We start from the raw sequence: 22022 nt of genomic DNA, 5'->3' as shown, positions 1-22022 counted from the left end.
GCAAGGGTTTAACAAACACAAGTCAAACCAGGAGTTACTTTGTGCTTACTAAACAGGCCCTATTTTTAGACATAATAGGCTAATCTCACTGAATCCTCACAAATGCCTTACAAAACAGACAAGTTAACTTCTTTACAAGAATGAGTAAACATTATTCAGTAAGGTGAGGAGATTTGCGCTTAGGAAGGAAACCTCCAGCTGAAGATGTAGGGTCGGTCACCTTGGTTATTGGCAACATGGCTTTAGGCAAATTACTTCACCTACATCAGCCTACATTTTCCCATCTTTTGAAACTGACATAATAGCCGCTACCTCTTCGGTCCAGCCCGTAGTGATTAAATGAATTAAGCGTCCCAAGCGCTGCGGGCGGCACAGCGTGTCACCGGTTTCCGAGACCCCGTGCTGCGCGCGGTGCAGCCTTGCGCGGGCGGACCCAACCTCTCCGCGTGGAACGCCCCGCGCCACTCCGGCCGCCAGGGTACGCTGTGACGAGGTTCGGGCCTGGCGGAAAGCCGCTCTAGCCTCGCCCGGGGAAGTCGCTGTTCTTACCTTCAGCAGGAGCCCGCCTTCGTGCCTGCGCGCGCCGTTCCTCCGCTCCGTCCTACAGCTGCCCACCGTCCTCCTGCCGCCCACCATGGCCCTGCTGCACTCCGGCCGCGTCCTCTGCGGGGTCGCCACTGCTTGCCACCCAGGCCTCGCTGCTGTGGCTTCTGCCAGAGCCAGGTAAGCAAGAGAGACGTAGCCGGGACCACGGGCCTGCCCAACCGAGCTGCAGGCGCTCCAGGACATCCCCGCACCGCGACACACGCACTCTCACACCAGCTGGGTTTCCCTGGAGTACTGAGGAATAAGCGTCCGCACTCTCAATAACCCTCGGGGGTCCTACGTCGCTGCCCTCCACTGCCCTCAGAACCGTGAGAGCGTGCCAACGAGTTCCCCTGGGTTAGGAAGTGTGGCCCTCCACGCACCCGGACTCGCCCTCAAGGCTGGGGACTCCCGAGATGCAGCTTGGGCGCGGTGGGAGTTGGGGTAAGGGGTCAGGGGAGAGCACGCGGGAAGCAGCGGTGCCGAGCCGGCCTCGCGCCGATTGGCTGCCCCTCCAAGGGCCACCTCGCGCCGATTGGCCGCGGCGCCGGGGAGCGCGTGTGTCCTTGACGCACTGCCCTGGGGCCAGGCCGTGCGCACCTGTGGCAGCCACCTTCGGGTTTAGGGGCGTTGGCAAGGTGGCACCTGGCTGCCGTGGCTGTGCCCGCGGGAAGGAAGCACAGAGGAAGGTTCTCGGGGCTTTGGCTTTCCTCTTGGCATCCCATGACCTTGACGAACGGCATTATCCTAACCTGATTTACCGCCTGAGTCACCGGTGACCCCCGGGCCGTTTGGGCTTAGACGGAGAAGGGTCGAGATGCACCTTTTTTCTTTTCAAGTCCTTAGGCCGTCTACCTGTAGGAAGTCGCTTTTCTTCCCCTCCATCTAGCTCTGCTGTTTTATTTAATAAACGTCACCCCAGTTTCTCTGCGCCAGATGCTTGTGATAGGACATACAGCTGTGAACAAGACGGAGGAAGGGACAGGTGTCGCTCAAAAATTACAACTGTACCGTTTCAAACTGCGTGCAAAGTGTTGCAGAGAAAAAACGGAGACTGAAACGAGTTAGTAATTCTTTCTCAGCGGAGACCAGAGCCTGGCGATTAATTCGCTCATGAAGCAGATTTGGGACAATATCTTTAGTACTACCTAATGAGTACCTGAGTCTCCAAATCACCCCCACGCAGATATTCACTACAAGGAGCAAAGCATTGGCCTTGCTCCTTGTAGTTAAGAAGTTGAGTGCCTGTTGGCCTTTGATTGGATTGTAGTATGCATGATGTCCAACAGAACAGTTTGTCCTTTTTAAAGCCCTACACTCTTGGCAGTACAGTTTTGTTTAGGCTTTCTCACACTTGATTCTCTCACTGATTTGGTTCCTTCTTGGTGCCTTGTTAAGATGTGCCATTTAGGCCAGCCTACATAGTGGACCGGAATTAGGGAGGGATTATCATTTATGCAGCCAAACTGGAGAACCGAAATGGATGCCTAAAATAATGGGTAAGAGGAAGTCTATTAAACCATTATAGGAATTTTCAAGTAATCTTATTTTGTGGATTTGACTGGGTGAACTGTAGCTCTAGGTGGAAGTGCTTGGTGAAAATTCCTATGGGTGTAGCCTTTTAGTCATTGAATTTGAGAGCCTAATTTTTCTGTCTTTTCCGCACTAAGATGTAAATTTCATAAAAGCAGAGACCTTGTCTACTTTGTTCACTGTTAGATTTTAGCACTTAAACAGTGACTGGCATGTCTTTCATATAGACTATTTTTATTTTAAGCCTGGATTTTTAAACTAACACAACAGAAACAAATGTGACATTTTAATATTGTATCCTAGATTAAAATGTGAATGAATAGGGGAACCAAAGTAGTGCAAAATGTATACAAAAAAATAAAAACTTAAAATATTTCAGCACCTGCAGTTGAGGAAGTACCATTCAGGTTTAAACAATGATACATGATTGGGTGATAGAACCAGATTTCACATCTGGTCGTGATTGTTACCCGTTCAGACAATGAGGAAGTGAGAATCTTCACCCTTGAGACTGTAGAAGTGATCTTTACCTGAAGCCAAAGAGTAAAATTGGAAAACATTTAAAATAAATTCGAAGATTTATCTTAATGAAATACTTAACTTCTGTTATTTGGGTCTTTCAAATGAAACTTTCTTAAGTTGGAATGTTTGATTTAGCTGCATTTTTTTAAGCAGAAAGCTCTAAAAATTTAACCTTTTGTTGAAGTGTACTATCATTGTGACCTGAAATCAGACATAGTCACAGGAAACACAAAACTTTCAATGAAGAAAGGAAATATGCCAACATATTTTGATTTATAATGACCTGTTCTTAATTGTTTAATTCCAATTGAATCGTTTTGATTTTTAGTGAAATAACTGAAGGAGCATCATGATACCCTTCAGTAAGGCAGCATGCAGTAGTGGTACAATAACCAGCAGTTAGAAGATCACAACTGCAGTATTCACCATTTTTAGCTCTGTGATCATAAGCAAGTTAATTAACTTCCCATTTTAAAATAAGAATGTGAGGGAAAGCATTTTAAAACTATATAGCACTAGATAGGCTCCTGGGGAAATTTCAAGTGCAGGGCATTTGAATTTAAAATTGCTTGTCTGAATACTTTGTACCCAACATCTTTTGGTTGGCTGGTTAATATTGCTCAATGGCTGAGGCTTTGCGTACATCCAAAGTACATTGATAGGCATCACTTTATAAGCCACAGGTTATCAGTATCAGTTTTATCCCGAGAACGCTCTTGTTTTCATCTAGTACAATCCCTTAAAAACATCAGAGTTCACACAGCATGGAGACGGAGTCTTTACCCTTTTAACAAATGGAATAATGAAGGGCACAGAAGACCTACAAGTGATTACTTGTGTAGGACTAATCAAATTGACTATCCCTACTCCTGTATTAGAATTATGTAAGACTCAGTATTTTGAAGTTGATTGTAGAATTCTTCTTTAAAAAGCCACTCTGTCAGAAAGACTCTGCCAGGAGACTCAAGGATTTGGTTTCCAAGATAATATTTCTGCTGGACAAACTTTTTAAAGAACTTGACAATTAGGTGCTTTTGACTCCACTTAACAAGAATGGTGCCTTCTGCCCTTCTGGTTCAAAGCAGAGATTCTGTCATCATTGATTGAATGCCTTAGAGACAACCACCTTTTTTTAAAAATGAAAGTTGCTTGCTAGAAATTTTCTATAATAGGTCTTTGACATTCAAAATATTCCTTTTGCTCATCAGTTAATGACAGTGATGTAGATAGGCAGATGGCTACATGTTTTCAGGTCTGAATTAAGGGTAGGATATAAAGGAAACTGTAGGCCCATGTCAGAAGTTGCTTCAGGGTATCTGTTTCTCACTATGGCTGAGATATTGCAACAATCAAGCAGGCTGTAGAAAAAATTAAGTAGTAATGATTAAAAATCAGGGAAGACCTGCATTTGGTCAGAAAGTCTTATGACCATATGCTCCTTGAATTCTCTACACACTTGCCTCACCAGGCTCCATTCCAGCATTATAAATAAAAGGGTGGTAGTAATAATTTAGTAACAAAGATACCAACTAACATGGGGCACTCACTATGTGCCAGGATCTGGGTGTTTTGTATTTAATAACTCCCTTCATCCTTTTAACAACCCTGTGAGATAGGTACTGTTATGCCCCTTTTTACAAATAAGGAAAGTTGAGCTTTGGAAAAGTTAACTGACTTGCCCATGGCCACACAAGCTGGGAGGTGGCTGAACTGTTATTTGAATCCACCACGCAAGTTTGCACAATAGTGACATTGCCCAAGGCAAGCTAATAAGTAAAAGCCTAGGAAATCCAAAAATGGAATAACGTGCTCTTCAATAATAGAGAATTAACTGTACATAGCAATTACACCTATTGAGACTAAGGCAGTTTTCAGCTTGTCAGGAGAGCATAAATTTAACTCTGTACAGACATGTTGAGCCATCCAGTGAGATATATGAGTGCTGACTGGCCACAAATTCAACAAGAGAACCATTTTTAGAAAAATTCTAGTGAAACAATTGAGTGAGCTGGTCAGCGTGGTGAGCACAGAGAACTTTGTGCCGTGCTAAGACATTTGATTCGTTCAGATTGTATGACTGATATTACTAAGAGAACTTGGGCTATTTTACCTCTTAAGTAATTTGGAACCTCACTTCCCGAGCCTCCATTTTCTCCTGCAACACCTCCCAGCTGTTTTTCACCCTTAGCCCTTATTCTCACACCTCTACTTGGAATGCCTTTTCTTTCCTCTCATCCTTAGCACTCAGCTCGTAAGTCGCCTCCTCCTGGCAACCTTCCTAAGCCTTTCCCCAGTTTATTAGATCCTCTCCTCAGGCCTCCCATAAATAATATTCTGTGCCCTGAGACTGTCATTATCACTCACTGTACATCATCCCACCACCCCTCAGTCTGCATTGTTTCCCCCCTAGTCACTCCACTGGCCTAATCTGGTGGTGAGAAATTGTACTCTTCTTTATGTTCCCAGCTCTTAGTTAGCACATAGCAGGTTCTCAATAATAACAGATTTAGGAGATCATAAAGACTCTGTTTTTTTATAATAGGAAACTGTGTAAAAAGCTTCTTACTTGTTTCCCCTGAAGAAAAGGGATCTTTTCTCAAACAGTAATTTACCATGAGCTAAAACCTCAGTTTGGTACCTTAATGCAGCCTGCTGCCAAGAAAGTGTTTATTGGAAAAATAGATAATGCTTCTCAGGTGCCTTCTTGGAAATCTCAAAGATAGTTTTAGGTGAAAGACTGAATTTTTTTTTTGGAATTCAATTTCAGAAAGACCAAATCCAAAAAGTTGTTAGATGATGTTTGGTCACTTGACTAAGATAAGACTATGAATATGCCTGAGAAATAATCATTCCTTACCTAGTTAATGAAATGCCAGTAAAACATTAAAATAAAACATACAATGCAATTGTAAAGAACCCTAGCTCTTTACAAGATGAGAAACTGTGTGTGTGGTTTTTTTTTCCTTAAATAATCAAGGACATAAAAGAATCAGCATAAAGCATAGAGAAGTATTCTGGTAAAACGCAAAATCCTCACTATTTAGGCAGATTACACAGAAGGTAAAACATAACCTTTTGTATTGTAGGGAAAGTTATTAATTAGTAAACCAAACAAAATACAGCAAACTTTTTAAAATTGTTTATATGTTTCATAGCTTCTATTTGGACTGTTATTATAAATTAAGGCAAAGTTCACTTTCCAAGTTTTATCCTAATATGCCTTTTCATATTCAGACCAAACTGATACTTTAGGACAGTATATAGATTTCTCAGTTTTAATTTCTGATATAGTAAATATTGGTTGTTATTCCCCACATAAATAAGAGCTATTTTCAGTCTTCAGTAAGTTTTAAGAGTATAAATGGATCCAAAGACCAAAATGTTTCAGAACTACTGCTTTAGGACAATACAACTCTTTTTTCCTTGAAAAATAAAAACATGTACAGAATTATATTTCTCTGTTACTGTGGATCCTTGTATAGGCTCAACTATTGATCCTAGTATAGTCTCAAACATTCATTAACTATAACTTTTAACCAAAGTAACTTCCATTTCCCAGAAAAAAAATGAAAGGGGATGGCATTGATGTCAGCCCTACACAAGCATTTTGGCAGACTAGTAAAACTCATGGATACACAAAGTACAACCTCTACAGCCATACATACTTCCCTTTTTATACTTTCTTAGAATAGCAACAAAGAATATGTTCCCTAAAATAACTCAAAGCTATCGCCCACTGGAGTATCTAAAAAAAAAAAAAAAAAAAAATATTAAATTATGCTTAGTAATCAATGTGTATCCTGTCTTAGAAATTATCTGAGTATCCAATGATTAATTGGATCTGTTAACTAACTTATAATTCAGTGAGTCTAAGATTTGAAGTTACTTCAAGATCTTGGAAATTGTCTTCAAGCTGACATATTACAAAGTAAAATTACTATTCACCCAAAAACCCAGTCTGATCTTGAGAAAAATATCAGACAAGTTCAAATGGGGTGGGGGGGTCCTATTGTTGACCAGTACTCCCCAAAACTGCCAGAGTCATCAGAAACAAGGAATGCCTAAACTCTCATATCCAAGAGGAGCCTAGGAAATATGACAAGAAAATATAATGTGTCCTAGATGGAACCCTGGAACAGAAATAAGACATTAGGTGAAAACTAAAGAAATGTACCTAATAATATTAAAATGTTAAGAAATGAGGGGGAGCAGGTATATGGGAACTATATACTATCTGTTCAATTTTCTGTAAATCTAAACTGTTCTAAAAAAATTGTAGCCTGTTAGTAAAAGAATAAGTATATATAATTACTGTTGAAATTAAAAATTTATCAGAATAATTAGTTGAACACAAGTTTATATTTTTCATAATTTTAAACATGCAGAAGAAGTAATGTTAGCTTATTTTACCAGTAAAGCAGTATAGATTTAGGAAAAACAAACCCACATAGAATAAAATACATTCTTTTATTATATTTGACATACATAAATGAAGATATAGATATTTGTATTAAATCAACATAAACTGGTGTCATTTATCAAAAATTTACCTTATATGAACATGCATTTTGTAAACGTTTCTGAGTTGGTTTCTTTAAGAAAAAAATTTTAACTCTAGCTCATTTAAAGTACTAGAAATACAATTCCAATAACAATCAGAACAGAATGCCTTTGAGTTTTTTATAACCTAATTTATCAGTAGGTACCCTCCAGCCATGGAAAACATTTCACTTTCAAACACTCAGAGACAAGACCAAAAAAAAAAAAAAACCTTTCTGAATTTGACATGGAGAGCCTATAGGTCTTCAAATTTATAACTTTAGCCACATGTCAAGAGTAAACATGCACTCAAAAAAGCTGCAAAACTCCTGATTTATGCTCCAGATAGACGAAGGCAAACAAACCAGATTATCTGTCTGTCATCTCTCACGCAACAGAGACTAGATCTCTGCTATCCACTTACAGAGACCACTGAACGTTCAGATCGTAAAACCAAATTCAGTCATTGCTACTAAGGGAGACTAGCTTATTAGCCATAAGTGAAGCAGAAGCAAAACCCCATTTTAGTAGGGAATGCGTTACAAACCAGAGAAGCAGTATTATTTAAATTTCTGTTGCCTTTTGGGGTTCAATCTGGAAGCCAAGGAGAGCTGAGGTGTTTTCCCCCGCAGCCCACTTCACCTGGCCCAGTTGGGCGAATCCACTGGGCATCAGTAGATGATCCCTGAGACCAGTGAAAGATAGTTTTTAAGGTAAAATCAAGACACTCATACAAATATAAAATAACATTGTCCACCATTTTAATGCAATAAGTAGTGAGGAAATCAGTAGGATGTTATATCCAGTTCTTCCTGCTGATGTTTAATTTCTAAGAACCTAGCAATTTTCTGTCTTCCTTTCTAACCAACTGCTCCTACCCCGGTTCAGGCCCTCATCTCTCTCTTTTGCCAGGTAATGAACCAGATTCTTTAGTCACCCTTCTGTATCTCCCCTTAGCACTCTGCATTCAGTACCCCACCTTGCTACCAGATGGGCTCCAAAAATGCATGGCTATTCACACCACTCCCCTTACCTGATTGCCACACCCCCTCAAAAAAAAAAGACAACAAAAAACAAAACAATGATTCTACGTGTTTCCACTACATCCAAGAAGGGCCACAGAAACCTGTATTTTTAACCAGCTCTCTAAATTATGCCCTTACAAAGTTTGGGAACAGGATAAAACGAAGTTCCATGCAGGGGAGGGTATCGCATAACACTTTTGCAATGACCCTTGCTTACTTTCTCTAGTCTCATCTTTTACCACACTCAACTTCTCACTGCCAAATTGAAACATTCTTAGCCCAGGAATTCAGGTCAGGCTTGGACTGCTCTGAAAGCCTACCCGTGCACCCTGTCCTTCCCAAGATGACTAGGGTATCCCTCCTTCTGCTTCTGCATTTGCATCTGCAGTGAAATCATTGGTCTTCTGCAAGGTGCTTTGAAGTGTTACGCATTCTTGGATTACTCGTATCTTTTGCTATTCCCTATGTACAGTAAAAATGCAGGTATTTATTGAAATGGATTTTTAGCAGATCTGAGACATCTTTGGCCATGGAAATCTAAATATTATAACTGGTATCTTGTATTTCCCATTACAGCTCTTGGTGGGCCCACGTGGAGATGGGGCCTCCAGATCCCATCCTTGGAGTCACAGAAGCCTTTAAGAGAGATACCAACAGCAAAAAGATGAATCTGGGAGTTGGCGCCTACCGGGATGATAATGGAAAGCCTTACGTGCTCCCTAGTGTCCGGAAGGTGAGTTTCGCATCCATCTCCTGCCTGATCCAGATGAATAAACTGAAGGGAGCTCCTGGAGAACAGCAAAAAGAATGCTGGCCTGGGAGTCTGGAGGCCTGGGTTCTAGTTCTGGCACCAACTGTTTGCATCACTTAGGTTTTCTGAGCTGTAGTCTCCTTGGCTGTAAAAGTGAGAGGTTGCAACTACATGGTCTTTTCTAAGACTGAACTTCTGTGACTGTCTGTAAAGCAGCCATAGTGTTGTGTTTAATCCTGAGGGTACACAAAAGGGCCAAGAAATTAAACCTTGTCTCTTGGTGATAAGAATAGCCCTTTGTGGATATTCTTACCCTGTTATTTTCCATTTCTCTGATCTGGATTGCCTTAATAAAGCTATCCTACACAGGCACGCTCTGTCCTTCTTATTTTTGTTAAATTTTTATTAGCAGTCATTGCTTATCATTATAACTTCAAATAATATAACTAAACCCCTTAGAAAAAATATTTTAAAAGAATGTTCCGTCTCCACTTGTACCTCCTCTGATGAAATATGAATGTGCTGCTTTGTCATTTTCTAAAGTGGGGTGGTACCATGTCATTCATACAGCAGAAGCAGGCACAGTGAATGGAAGTTACAGAGAATACTTCTGCATGAGAGCAAAGAACTCTAATCATCTGGGCTGTACACCATGCACCAGGCTGGCTTAGACCTTCATGAGCCACTGCAGTGATAGAGCCTGGACTGCATGTACCACTGAAAGAAGAAATTTCTGAATGTATGGGAGCGTGGATTAGGTGTCATTTCTCTGATTCTCTGAGTAGAAAAAAGGACTCAACAATTGTCATGAGGAAACTCACTAAAAACTTCCAGCTTCTGGGTCTCAGCTCATACAGGGATTGCTTTTGGTCTCAGTAATGTCAGCCTAAAGTATTCAGCAAGTGTTAGCTATTGCTGCCTGCTGGGATACCACTGCACACTTCTGTACATTATGTCATCAACTTCACCTCAGTCATGAGCTGCAGAAACAGTTGTTCCCCTTTCAATAGATGAGGAAACTGAGACTGAGGAAGGTTAATAATTTGCCCAAGAACACACAGCTAGTAAGGGACAGCCAGGCCTCTGATTCCAAAGCATAAAGATACATGTCTATTACTGTTTACCTTTTGAAGTTCTTAGACTGGCATATACCTTGAAATACTTCTTTTTTATTACTTTGGTTTTATCATATCCATTTTAAGTATTGCTCTGAAACCTTGTTCATGTGCATTCTAAGAATGCCATTTTATGTTAAATGGTAACCAAGAGGCACTGTATACCCATCCACATAAAATCCAACTCTTAAGAATGATAAAAAATTTTGAAACATTTCTGTTCTACAATATAAAACATCGAGTATTCTACTTCCCCTTCTTCTTGGACAGTATCTCCAAATAAAAAACAAAGTTTTACTTCCAATATTTAGCTTATAAAGCATTAAATATTAATCAAGGTAATTCCAGGTCAGGAGAAGAAACTAAGTGGTTACATTTTCTCTTACCTAGGCAGAGGCCCAGATTGCTGCAAAAAGTCTGGACAAAGAATACCTTCCCATTGCGGGACTGGCTGAATTTTGTAAGGCATCTGCAGAGCTCGCCCTGGGTGAGAACAATGAAGTGTTGAAAAGTGGCCGGGTAAGCAGAGCAGACTCTGGCATCATACAGGGTCAGTTTTACATTTAACAGTTCTAAAAATTTTTGAAATAATTTAAACAATAAGAAAAGATACATCACTGTGTGTGATGGTTATTTTGTGGTGGCCATACTTTTGCTAGTATCTCTTCTTAAAACAATAAATCAGCACTAATTAAATAAAAGATTTCATAGAACACCAGTTCCAAAAATGTGGTCCTGACAATGGAGTCACAAGTTGACTGAGAATTTGACACTGCTTTTGCGGTTAGTCTTTGTGTGCTCGTGTTCATTTTATATTGAATCTGCTGTAGAACTGCCAGACTATGGCTGGTCTTGGGTCTATAATTAGCCCGCACCCTCATGTTCTAAGCTTCCAGCTTAGATGAGGAAGTAGACAGGAACCAAGCCACAGGTGACTGTTGGGGTGGCAACCAGACTGTCACTCTTCTGTTGCCCCTTCACAGCCAGTGTGGACATTGAAGGAGAGCATGATGCAGCCTGCAGGGGAAGCACAAGTATGTCCTAGGTGTCTCCTCCAGTTCCTTCTTATTGTGGAAGAAAGATGTTCCTACAGGTCACTGGACATAAGCTTTTTACACATTCCTGTGTGCACCACAGGCACAGCAATTGTGTTAGAAGACAGCCCACCTGACATGTGGGATCATGTGCATTATAGTTAACTTTCTTTTGAAACAAATGTGATTCCTAATGGGTACATTTGTATGCTTAAATATTTGTTTTTCTAGGTAAGTCTGGGGAAAACCACAGTGTAGTAAAACCAAGCCAACATTCCCCCCACCACCTGCCACCAAGACAGAATAAATACAGTATGTTCCCAAGACTGGTCTAAGTCCACAAATTAGTTCATTAATGCAAGGCAAAGGCATACAACCTCCACCCCAGGTGATGTAGTAACGATCATAAGTCATGGACAGAATATGGTTTGACTGGTGTCCATACTGTCAACCACCTGTTAACCCCTCATGAGAATATCTTTGTGTAAATTTTGCTTAATATTAGCCAATGATGATCAAGTATGAGACCTATCTTAAAGTAAGTAATGTCAGCTTGTTCTTTATAAATTGCTGTGCTTTTTGAATCATTAATATTATCAGATCTGTGGTTAGGTTTTTATTTCTGTCATGCCAAAGTTTGCAGAGACAAACTTTATTTAGTGAAGAATTTGTTATTTGGGCACCGTCCCCCTAACCCCATGTGTTTAATCCACTGTTCTCCAGTCCAGACAATAGGTTTATATTTTGCAGAACCTTGAATTTCTGTGGTGACTTAAAAAAAAGCCTGTGGTTTCTTATCCCCAAAAGTTGACCAATTCTAAGAAATAGATTTACCTCAGGTATCTTCCCACTACCCAAAAGATAATAGTTTCAGATTATGAAACCCAGAAGAGAACCTCGCAGACACCCTTTAAAATGTAGTAATGTTATTCTAATGCACTGTTGACTGACTTTTCAAAAAAACTTTGGTGTTCATAAAGTCATTCAATTTTGTATAATTCTAGAGTAATATTTTAATGTAGCGACTATTCGTAGTGCATTTTTTTCTCTGTATGACTCACCCCTTTTTCTTATGGGGCAAGGAGCTGTGTCCTGAAAGTTTCTCATGTAACAGGGCATGATACTAATAATAGGCCGTAAGGAAGTAGCTGCTGTATCCGTTGAGGTGTTAAGGCTGAAGGGACAGTCTTTTGAGAACTCATGAGGAGAGTGAGTCTGTCTCTTAGCAGATGGGGACATGAAGCAATCATACTGTTCTCTTGTTTCCAAATACTCATTTGGAACGGTTGTCTTCAGTTTCTGAAGAAGGTCAGGTACTGACTGCAAAGCAGTGCCTTTCTGTGGACTTGACCTCCGTTTTGTTGTGTTGCGGGCCTATAGTTGCACCTCACTGACCATAAGTGTCTCTCCTTCAGTATGTCACCGTGCAGACCATTTCTGGAACTGGTGCCTTGAGGATTGGAGCCAGTTTTCTGGTGAGTCTGGAAACTCCTTCAGGGAAAAGCTATGATAGTCTTTAAGTTGAAGGGTTTCGTATGGCATGGGTGTTTGCTGACCCAGAAGTAGATTTCCTTTTTCCAGTTTGAATATTTTCTTTTCTCTGATAAATGGAGTTGGGGGGTAAAAATGAAAGTACTTAGAAAAAATTACAAGGAGTATATTATTACAATATTATAAGATAATATTGTAATAATAGTAAATATAATTTAATGAGCACATACTGTTACTAGGAGCTTTTGTATTTTAACTCATTTAAGCTTTACAAAGGTTGTTTAGTTAACACCATTTTATAAATGAAGAAAGAGACCCAGACAGGTCTCGGATACATAGCCAATATAATTGTCAGCCTGGATTCCAACCCAGCCTTTCTACTGAATCATTATTGCCTCTTAATAATAGAAGCTGAGTTTTAGTAGAGAAAAAATCCTCTCAGCAAAATGTAGCAACTTTATTTTTGCTTCTTTCTTCATTTTTCCATTCCCTTTCATCCTGTCTTTTAGCAAAGATTTTTTAAGTTCAGTCGAGATGTCTTTCTGCCCAAACCATCCTGGGGAAATCATACACCCATCTTCAGGGACGCTGGCATGCAACTACATGGTTATCGGTACTACGACCCCAAGACATGCGGCTTTGACTACACCGGCGCCATGGAGGACATTTCAGTAAGTGTGGCTTTAGGACAGGCAGTGTGAAGGAACGAGAAATAAACCTCCTTGTGGAGATTTGATACCTCTCAGATCCTACTTAAAACTGAGGATTAACTAATTCCCAGACCTCGGGTTTTCTCTGTCACCTATCAAATAATAGTGACCCTATGGCATTTCAGGTGAATTATGTCCTTTAAAACTGCAAAGCAATCTCTTGGTTATTTGTCTTTAGAAAATGCCACAGCAAAGCGTTCTTCTTCTGCATGCCTGTGCGCACAATCCCACAGGAGTGGACCCTCGCCCTGAGCAGTGGAAGGAAATGGCAACAGTGGTGAAGGTGAGGAGGGTGAACTGACTGTGACAGTGCTGTGTTTAGTGACTAGCTTTAGATGCTCAACTTGGCAAAGTCTTAACAGAATTGATTAACCCTGAACCTGCATGGAATTTCCACTCATTAAGTTGCTGGGAAAGACCCCTCATTTGCACAATTAGCAGTTCTGTAATTGATGACACATGAACCGTTTGAAAATAATTTTTACTCCTCAGTGGATAGGGAATTCTGATAAAACTTGTCCACGTTTAGCCTGACAGTGGGCATCCAGGGCCCAAGGCTGTCTGTCTGCTGTTGGTGCCTACATTTGCTGTGGTTGGTGGTTACTTGTTTATCCTTTATCCACTTTCTCATGTCCCTTCCTGTTCTTGCCACTTTCCTCAGCACTGCCATTATCATTCATAAGAACTGCTCTCAGAGAAGGCACTAGTCAGAATTCCTAGGGAGGAAAATATTCCTGTTGCCTTGGTCCCCATTTTCACTCTTTTTGTTTTCCCTCTCTTCACATTTTGTCAAACCTAAGCTGCAAACAGAATAAGACAAATAGCATTCAGAGAGCATTTTCAAAATGAGATGATTCTAGTGAGGCTGTCCCATGAGCCCTGGGTATAAGATGAGTCTGCCAGAGTTGCATTAGCAGAAAAGAGTTACCCAGAGAAAAGGCAGGTGCAGGTCCTGTGTTGACTGGACTAAAATAATTACCCCCAGCTCTGTGAGCCTGGAAAGAGCTTCCTGTCCAGCCAGTTTTCTGGGCAGATTGAAATTAAAATACTTAACTCTAAAAAAATTAAACATCAAACTACCATCTGGGGAGAAAACTGTTGACTCTGTGTGAGGCAGGCATGGTTCCAATAAGCACTGGTAACCACCTGGGGCATTTGGAGAGGGACCACTTAACCTTTTGTCGTCTTCTCTTTTCCTTCCCAGAAAAACAATCTCTTTGCATTCTTTGATATGGCCTACCAAGGCTTTGCCAGTGGTGATGGTAACAAGGATGCCTGGGCTGTACGCCACTTCATTGAACAGGGCATTAATGTTTGTCTGTGCCAATCTTATGCCAAGAACATGGGCTTGTACGGTAAGCTGAAGGACCCAGCGTGGTATGTGTTCTGATGAAACTGAAGAAATACTGGGAGAGGATGCCACAAGATGTGCAGTTTGGCATGTGTGTGGGTGTGTATGTTGTGCATGTCCCTCTGTACCTAAAGAGGGAAAAGTAGACTCATAAAGTGAACTTTTTTACTGATCTTAGCCATATCTTCTTCAGTGTCCCAGAATTCCTTCAGCAGAGAAAACTGATTACTGCTTATTAAAACCAAATGTGCTCCATGAGTGGAGAAAATAGATACAACAAAAAAAGATTTTTGAACACTCTTGAGTACTCAGACTATGTTGTACCTAGATTCACCCCTCTGGTTGTTGAAAACTTTTTATTTCTAACAAAGAGTTGTTTTTGTGGCACTTCTGATGGAAACAGATGATGTGTAGCAAATTTAGTCATGATATGCTTTACCGTTTTATGTAGGAGAACTAGAAGACAGGATCCATTCTGTCTTGCAGGTGAGCGCGTGGGAGCCTTCACTGTGGTCTGCAAAGATGCAGATGAAGCCAAAAGGGTGGAGTCACAGTTGAAGATCTTGATCCGTCCCATGTATTCCAACCCTCCTCTCAATGGGGCCCGGATTGCCTCCACCATTCTGACCAGCCCTGATCTGCGGAAACAATGGTAAAGGCACATTGCTACTCCCCAGCCTTCCACTTTTCCCACCAGCAATCCTTTCAAGCTCATTTGTAATTGGCAACAAGTGACCTATAGTATCACACAGTTTCCATATGTGGAAGGAGAGGAAGGGAAAGAGGAATGTGTATTTTGTTAGCACTTTCAGATAAATATTAGAAGCATAATTCAGAAATGGCAGTTTCTTTTAACCCATCATCTTCATGTTAAGTAAAACCTACCTTCTCCTAACTCTAAGTTCAAATTGAAGTGCCTTGCATAGGAAAACTTTCTTAACATCATATTTTCTGTTCTATCTAAATAATAGCTACCATTGAACAGTACTTGTGCCTATTTTTGGTTTTTATTATCTGAATCATCTGACTCTGTTGGCACCTATGTTGTAAATTAACATTAATCATCCTTTGACCACAAGCCACATAAGACATATTTTATATTATGACCCTTAATACACATTACCTGTATGTGTATATATAACTGAAACAGTTGTAAAAAGTCTGTCCTTAGGCTTCATGTGCTAGATCAAATATTTTCTAAATGCCAAATGCGTTCAGCTACATTGAATTTATGACCTATCAATGGGTCATGACACACAATTTAGAAAACATGGCTCTAGATTAGGGGTTGGCAAACCATGTTCTACTCGTCAATCTAGTCTGCCCCCTATTCTTGTAAATAGTTTTATTGGAATACAGCCACCCCCATTTCTTGGTGAATTATGTATGGCAGCTTTCCAGCCATAACAGCAGAATTCAGTAGTTGTAACAAAGAACCTATGGCCGATGAAACCTAATACATTTACAATTTGTTTTTAGAAAGTTTGCCAACCTCTGCTCAGAATAGTTCTTATCAGTACAATAGATTTGTGCTAGGCTTAACAAAAAAGTGATTACTTTTTAAGTTTTTTTTCATTATAAAATTAGTGGCTGAGTACATTTCAGAAAGTTTGGGGGAGGGAAAAAATTAACCATAACTCCAGTCACCATAGCCCAGCTTTTTTCTTTGCCCACTATTATCCACTGTTGTAATATACCATCTGCTATACTCTTATATACATATACGTAGGGTTGGTTTTGTTTTTATCACTTAGAATTATGGTACCCTTTTTTTTACTTGCTATTTTTAAGTGTTTTTTTATATTCCCATATTCCCTAATGGCTGTCAAGATTTTTTTTTTTTAATGTGTGCATTTCAATACACACTGGAAGGCAGCAGTGTGCAAAGATGCAGATACTGTGCTGGATGACCAAGACATCTCTTCCCTGGGGGAGTTCCTACTGTAGTGAGAAAGGTACACATAAGGCACTAATACAGACAGAATGGAATAAAAAGAATCAGGGAGGATGTAAAGAAGACAGTAGCATTTGAGATGTGCCTTGAAGAGAGAAGGTTGCTTTCTTCCCCAAGGGAAATGAAGGGGAAAGGAAAAACAGACAGAGGGCCGTGCATGAGGAGAAGCACTGGTGTGCGTGTGCATCGTATAGTGTGTGCTTCAAAGTCCCAACTGGTATTTGTGTTAGAAACACTGAATGTGAGGAGGAGGGAGAAGGCAGCAAACCTGGGAAAGCAGGAGCAGATCATGAAGCACCAAAATGAGTGGAGCTGGATAGATGGAACTACAGGAAATTTAAAATCAAATGCCATCCTTAAAGGGGCCAGGGACTCCAGCTCCAGCCAGTGACCACACAAAGTATTGCCAGCTCCTCATTTTTCAAGACAGGACAAATGCATGCGTTTATGTGCAAGTGCCCAATTTTAAAATGTTTAACTGAGTCAAATATTAAAACATGATTAAGACTCTTATTTGACCTTTAATTGGCAATTTGTAACCTCTGTTCTAACTGTATATAGCATCTTCATATAGGAAAGTGAACTCATGAGAACAGGGAGATAAACAATGTTTTTATAGTCATCTAGTCGGTGAGAGTCAACAAGAATATCCTACAGAAGAACTTATTCACTATGTAAGAACTTGTTTGTTATACTTTAGAAGATTGGAGACTGTTGAGAATTAGGCTTGGGGTTGATTAATGATTGTGCATTGAGTCCCCTATACAGAATTTTATTGTTGTTAACAACCATCTGATCAATAAATATGAGAGATGTCCTCTAAAAAAAAAAAAAAGAATATCCTACCGAGCCAAAGGACTAGAATGGGACAGGTAGATTGTAAGGAAAGGAAAGGTGGTGTCCGGAATCAAGTGAGCCATGTGTAGTCGGAGGGCTGCCTTCTTCAGTCCACCCGAGAGACTCAACCCTCTCTTCCTGGGACCCCCTCAGTGCAGCACTGTTCCATCGGCTCTTACCTTGACCTGCCTTGTTCCATCGTGGGTTGTTGACAGGTTTGCTCCCTTTGTCCATGTAAGATTTAAAGGCAAGGACCACCTCTAAAGCCTCCCATTCTCCTTGTGCCTAGCACAAGGCTTGGCACCTTGTAGGCTCCCAGTGTAATGTCTTCATTGTGAAAGCAGGAGTGTTTATGCCATGCACGTTAAATTAACGTCATAGTTCACTGTTTAATCTACAGCTTTTACCCCCTGCCTAACGAATGGAGATCTTTAGCCTTCCTGAGTTACAGAGTCGTTCATTCATTTTTATTAATAATTCAATTATGTTAACTCCTGTAGCTGCCTGATCAAAACAATATGTTACAAAATAACCTCCTTCCTAGACCAGTACAGCATGACTCAGTCAAGGCCAAAGAGTCAAGGCACACAGGGGGATTACTCAAGGAAGGTGAGGTGCTGTGAGCTATGGCTTCTCTCAGTACTTGTCCAGAACCGAGCTGCATATCAGAGGTGTTTTTACAGGTTGCAAGAGGTAAAAGGCATGGCCGATCGTATCATTAGCATGCGGACTCAGCTGGTCTCCAACCTCAAGAAGGAGGGCTCCTCCCTCAATTGGCAGCATATCACCGACCAGATTGGCATGTTTTGTTTCACAGGACTAAAGCCTGAACAGGTGAGTGGCCTTCAGTTTCTCTACCTACCTATTCAGGATTACCCTAGAAACAGTCTTTCTAGAGTCCTTTTACATAAAGAAAGTGTGTAGCATTCATTTTGCTTTATTTCAAACTAGTCCTATACTGTCTGTATCCTGCATAAGGTTGGAAACTTCTGAGGAACAGTTCCTCATTTTTATGACCACTAATGCTACTTTGAAAACCTACCAGAACAAGCAGGAACGTGAGTGTTGATGGGAGAAATTAGCTGTTCCATAGCTGGATTCCAGATGTATTTTCTATGTATGTTGAATCTAAGGTTTTTTCTACCTGTTCACAACTCAGAATTCATCATCCTAATTTAAAATAGCTTTTTTTTTCCTTTCACTCCAAGCTAGCACACCAAATTCTGGGAATGGGAATAGGGTTTAAGTGAGAAATAGAACTGTTATTTTTCTGTTTTAGTAGTTGGCTGTTGTGCCATGCCAGAACTAGGAGATCTCCCAGACCAGGAAGTGCTCACATACTCTTCTCTCTGCAGGTGGAGCAGCTGACCAAGGAGTTTTCCATCTACATGACAAAGGACGGCCGTATCTCTGTGGCAGGGGTCACCTCAGGCAATGTGGGCTACCTTGCCCATGCCATACACCAGGTCACCAAGTAATTTCCCTGATAAGAAGGAACAGAGACAACCTTCCTACTTGCAACCTGTGCTGTTGTGAGATTCACACAGAGGAAGAGGGAGGTGGATGGTGGTGAGCAGATCATTTCTTCAACCCACAGTACTTAACACTCAGCAACTGAATATGTTTCTCAGAAAAGAACTTATATTGAAATAGAACAGGCATCTGTGGCTGGTGGCTGGAACTTTGTGGCTATAAACCAAACTCTCCCTCATCCTTTTTTCTCCGGTTTTTCCAAAAGAGTTTATGTGTACAAGAAAGACACAGCCAAAAAAAACCTGTCAGTCATGCCATTGCAAGATTACAGAAGCTTTAACTGAAGCACATTATGGTGTTGGGGGTACCTCCGTAGATCCAGCATGAAAACAGCACATTCTAGAAGCTTTGTGAGAAGACCTAGTTCTAACATTAACAGCCAGCCTGTGCTTGTCCTCCCATGATTGAACAAGCTTATCAGCAGACCTTATTATAGAAATCGTGTTTGTGGAAACCAGCGTGTCTGCTGCCACTGTGGTGAAGAAAATAAAAGATACTGTTTCCTGTTGTATTTAAGAAAAAAACGAAGAAGGCTGTCCTTTTTAATACTTGCAGGCATTTTAATGTTCCTCTCCTCCCTTACAATTGCTGTTCTTTTCCTTAGGCACAAAGATATGTAGCAGCCTAGATTTCATCCTGTTCTACTACTTGATTGGCCATCCCCCCGTCCCGTAGGACTGACTTATTTGAAGAACGAAGACTGTAATTTACTGCTCATCCCATACCCTTACCTTTCTCATTAAAGAATAGCTGAGAGTAATAATTGCACTTTATTTCAGCAGCATATTCAATGAATGTCTCCTGTTGGGATGTTACCTCTGCCCAGCCAGACCTCTTTGTTCAGAGAGGTCGTGCAGTCCTCTCACATCTTGAGTCGGGCAACACAGGGTAGAACCAGGAAACAGGATATTCTGGGCTTTGGTTTTAACCTCTGTGTGCTGCCAGCTGGCCTCAGGCATCACCCTTTGGAAGGATAACCACCCTCGACTCAGTCATGTAGACTTAACTGCAGCCTGGTTTCTCAGTTACAATAAAGTTACTCTAGACCCAACCACTGTCTGCTATGTTACACTTTTCCTTCAGTGGGAGTAAAGGGTAGGTGTGGGTGTATATCCCAGAAATACGGAGTCATGTCCTGCTGACCATAAGTCAGAAAATATGTAGCTGTTCCAAATGCAAACAAGCCACATCTTCATTTCCTCTGTCTTGCCATTCAGTTTGTCCCATCCAAAATGTGGAAAATGTGTATAATTCTTTGGACTGTGGGGGACAGTGGAGTACTTCAAAGGATCCTGTGGATATAGGCAGAGATGGAAGGGAGATGGAAACCTCAGATGTCCACAGGAACCAAGTAGGTAATAAACAAACTGAATGTAAAGTAAAAAAGTGATGTGAACTGGGTGTACTGTGGTGACTGGTGACGAACCCTCATCTTTAGTGTTAAGTGATATGCAAATGACGCACTTGTGAGAATGAAAGTCAAGGGTTGCAAGTCTTGAATTTTCAAATAAAATGGACACCCTGATTTCTATGGGAGTTCTATTGGTGCTTCAAAATTGGCAACTAATTCAAATATTTTTAATGCTTTGCAAGCAAGATGCAAACCATAAATTGCTAGTATGCAGCTTCTCGCATGAAGTCATACACTCTTGTCAGCCACCATGTAGTGACAGTACCTCCTTGACATCAGTCCTGAACAAGGTTATTCTGTCCTATTCTGCTTAGTGCTAGGAGCCATTCAGGATGGGACAGCTGTTGCCCAGACAGGCTCTAAAGGAGCAAGAGGCAGGCCCAAAGGCCATCCTCAGTGTTATGACAGTTGTTGGGAGAGGAAAGCAGGCCCAACTTTTTCTTTCCCCTTGCTTCTCACTACAGTGTGTGGTGGGATCATTTCTGACCCTTGGCTCTTCTGCATTCCTATTGCTATTGGATACACCAAGGTGGTGAAAGGAAAAGTGGATGGACTGGTTTACTGGATGTCTTTGGAGCAATATCTTGGAAAACAGTAAATATTAGCTGCACCCTAAAGGGACTGACTGCCTACGTTAAGAGAAACAAAATTTTTAAGTCTTGTATACACTAGAATGGTTGAAAGTTGGCTGCCAAGACCTCATCTGGAAACCTGCTGACCACGTAGCTGACCTTGTTATTTTTAAACACATATATTGCCAGCTCATTCTGGACTAAGTCCCATTCCTCACCATAAACAGGTATATGGGGTGTGAGCCTAATGTTTTTCTCAGCAATTCAGACTGTTGCCTTCACCCCTTCCTGGTTTCCTACTCAGAGTCAAATATACTAAGGTATTCGTGTTTTTCCACCTGACGGAGAAAGTAGTTACTGCAGAAAGAATAGTCTTGGCCTTTGTTTCATTATAATTTAAAGTAGAACTGCTCCCAATTCTGTTTTTTTTTTTTTTTAATATTAGCATTGTGACTCAGGATGTCTGAGATAAGGCTTGGAAATCTGTGTTTTTAAGTAAGAATAAGAAAGCTCTAGGTGATTCAGACAAGGGTGATCTGTGGACCAGCCACTGGGAACTATTAGAACTGCCTCAGGCTTGTATCCAAACAACTGAAGTCCAGCTCACTCAAACAGCTTGAGAATTTTGCTTTACACTTTCTAGGCTGTGGAAATGTTTCATAAAAAGGAATGGCTTGTTTTCATCTATTAACTGAAAGACCAACTTTTTCTTTTTTTAAATGATACTCTTAAATGTTGAGAATAGTATTGCAAATCACATACCTGACAAGGAATTTATACCCAGAAAATAGAAACAACTCTTGCAACTCAATAATAAAAAGAACCCAATTAATAACTGGAAGAAGGGTCTGAATAGACATTTCTCTAAAAAAGACATATTAATGGCCAATAAGCACTTGAAAAGATGCTATCATTTAGTAGGGAAATGCAAATCAAAACTACAATGAGAATCTCTTCATACCTACTGGGATGTTATCAAAAAGACAGACAATAACAAGGTTTATTAAGGATGGAGAAATTGGCACCCTCATAAGAGGGTTGGTAGTTGGTAGAAATGTA

At 40.7% G+C, this 22022-nt stretch overlaps 1 protein-coding gene across 1 annotated transcript; it reads left to right on the top strand.

Moving 5' to 3' along the window:
- Nucleotides 1-531: 531 nt before the first annotated feature.
- On the top strand, nt 532-20505 carry GOT2 (glutamic-oxaloacetic transaminase 2). Its single transcript, XM_036897671.2, has 10 exons — nt 532-723; nt 8781-8937; nt 10461-10589; nt 12520-12579; nt 13105-13266; nt 13484-13588; nt 14510-14660; nt 15143-15308; nt 18131-18281; nt 18803-20505. The coding sequence occupies exons 1-10, from the start codon at nt 635-637 to the stop codon at nt 18923-18925; spliced, it is 1293 nt and encodes a 430-aa protein (XP_036753566.1). The 5' UTR covers nt 532-634; the 3' UTR covers nt 18926-20505.
- The last annotated feature ends 1517 nt before the right edge of the window (nt 20506-22022 follow it).

Source organism: Manis pentadactyla, chromosome 15, assembly GCF_030020395.1.
Source record: "Manis pentadactyla isolate mManPen7 chromosome 15, mManPen7.hap1, whole genome shotgun sequence".
Lineage (NCBI taxonomy): Eukaryota > Metazoa > Chordata > Mammalia > Pholidota > Manidae > Manis > Manis pentadactyla.
Note: the sequence above shows the minus strand (reverse complement) of the source record. Positions and strands in the feature narration are given on the sequence as shown.

Bases quoted from the DNA above. Each gene is read 5' to 3' on its own strand.
- GOT2 (XM_036897671.2), top strand. From the start codon at position 635: ATGGCCCTGCTGCACTCCGGCCGCGTCCTCTGCGGGGTCGCCACTGCT. The intron at 10,590-12,519 runs GTAAGCAGAGCA...TCTCTCCTTCAG, and splicing joins AAGTGTTGAAAAGTGGCCGG to TATGTCACCGTGCAGACCAT. The intron at 13,589-14,509 runs GTGAGGAGGGTG...TTTCCTTCCCAG, and splicing joins AAATGGCAACAGTGGTGAAG to AAAAACAATCTCTTTGCATT.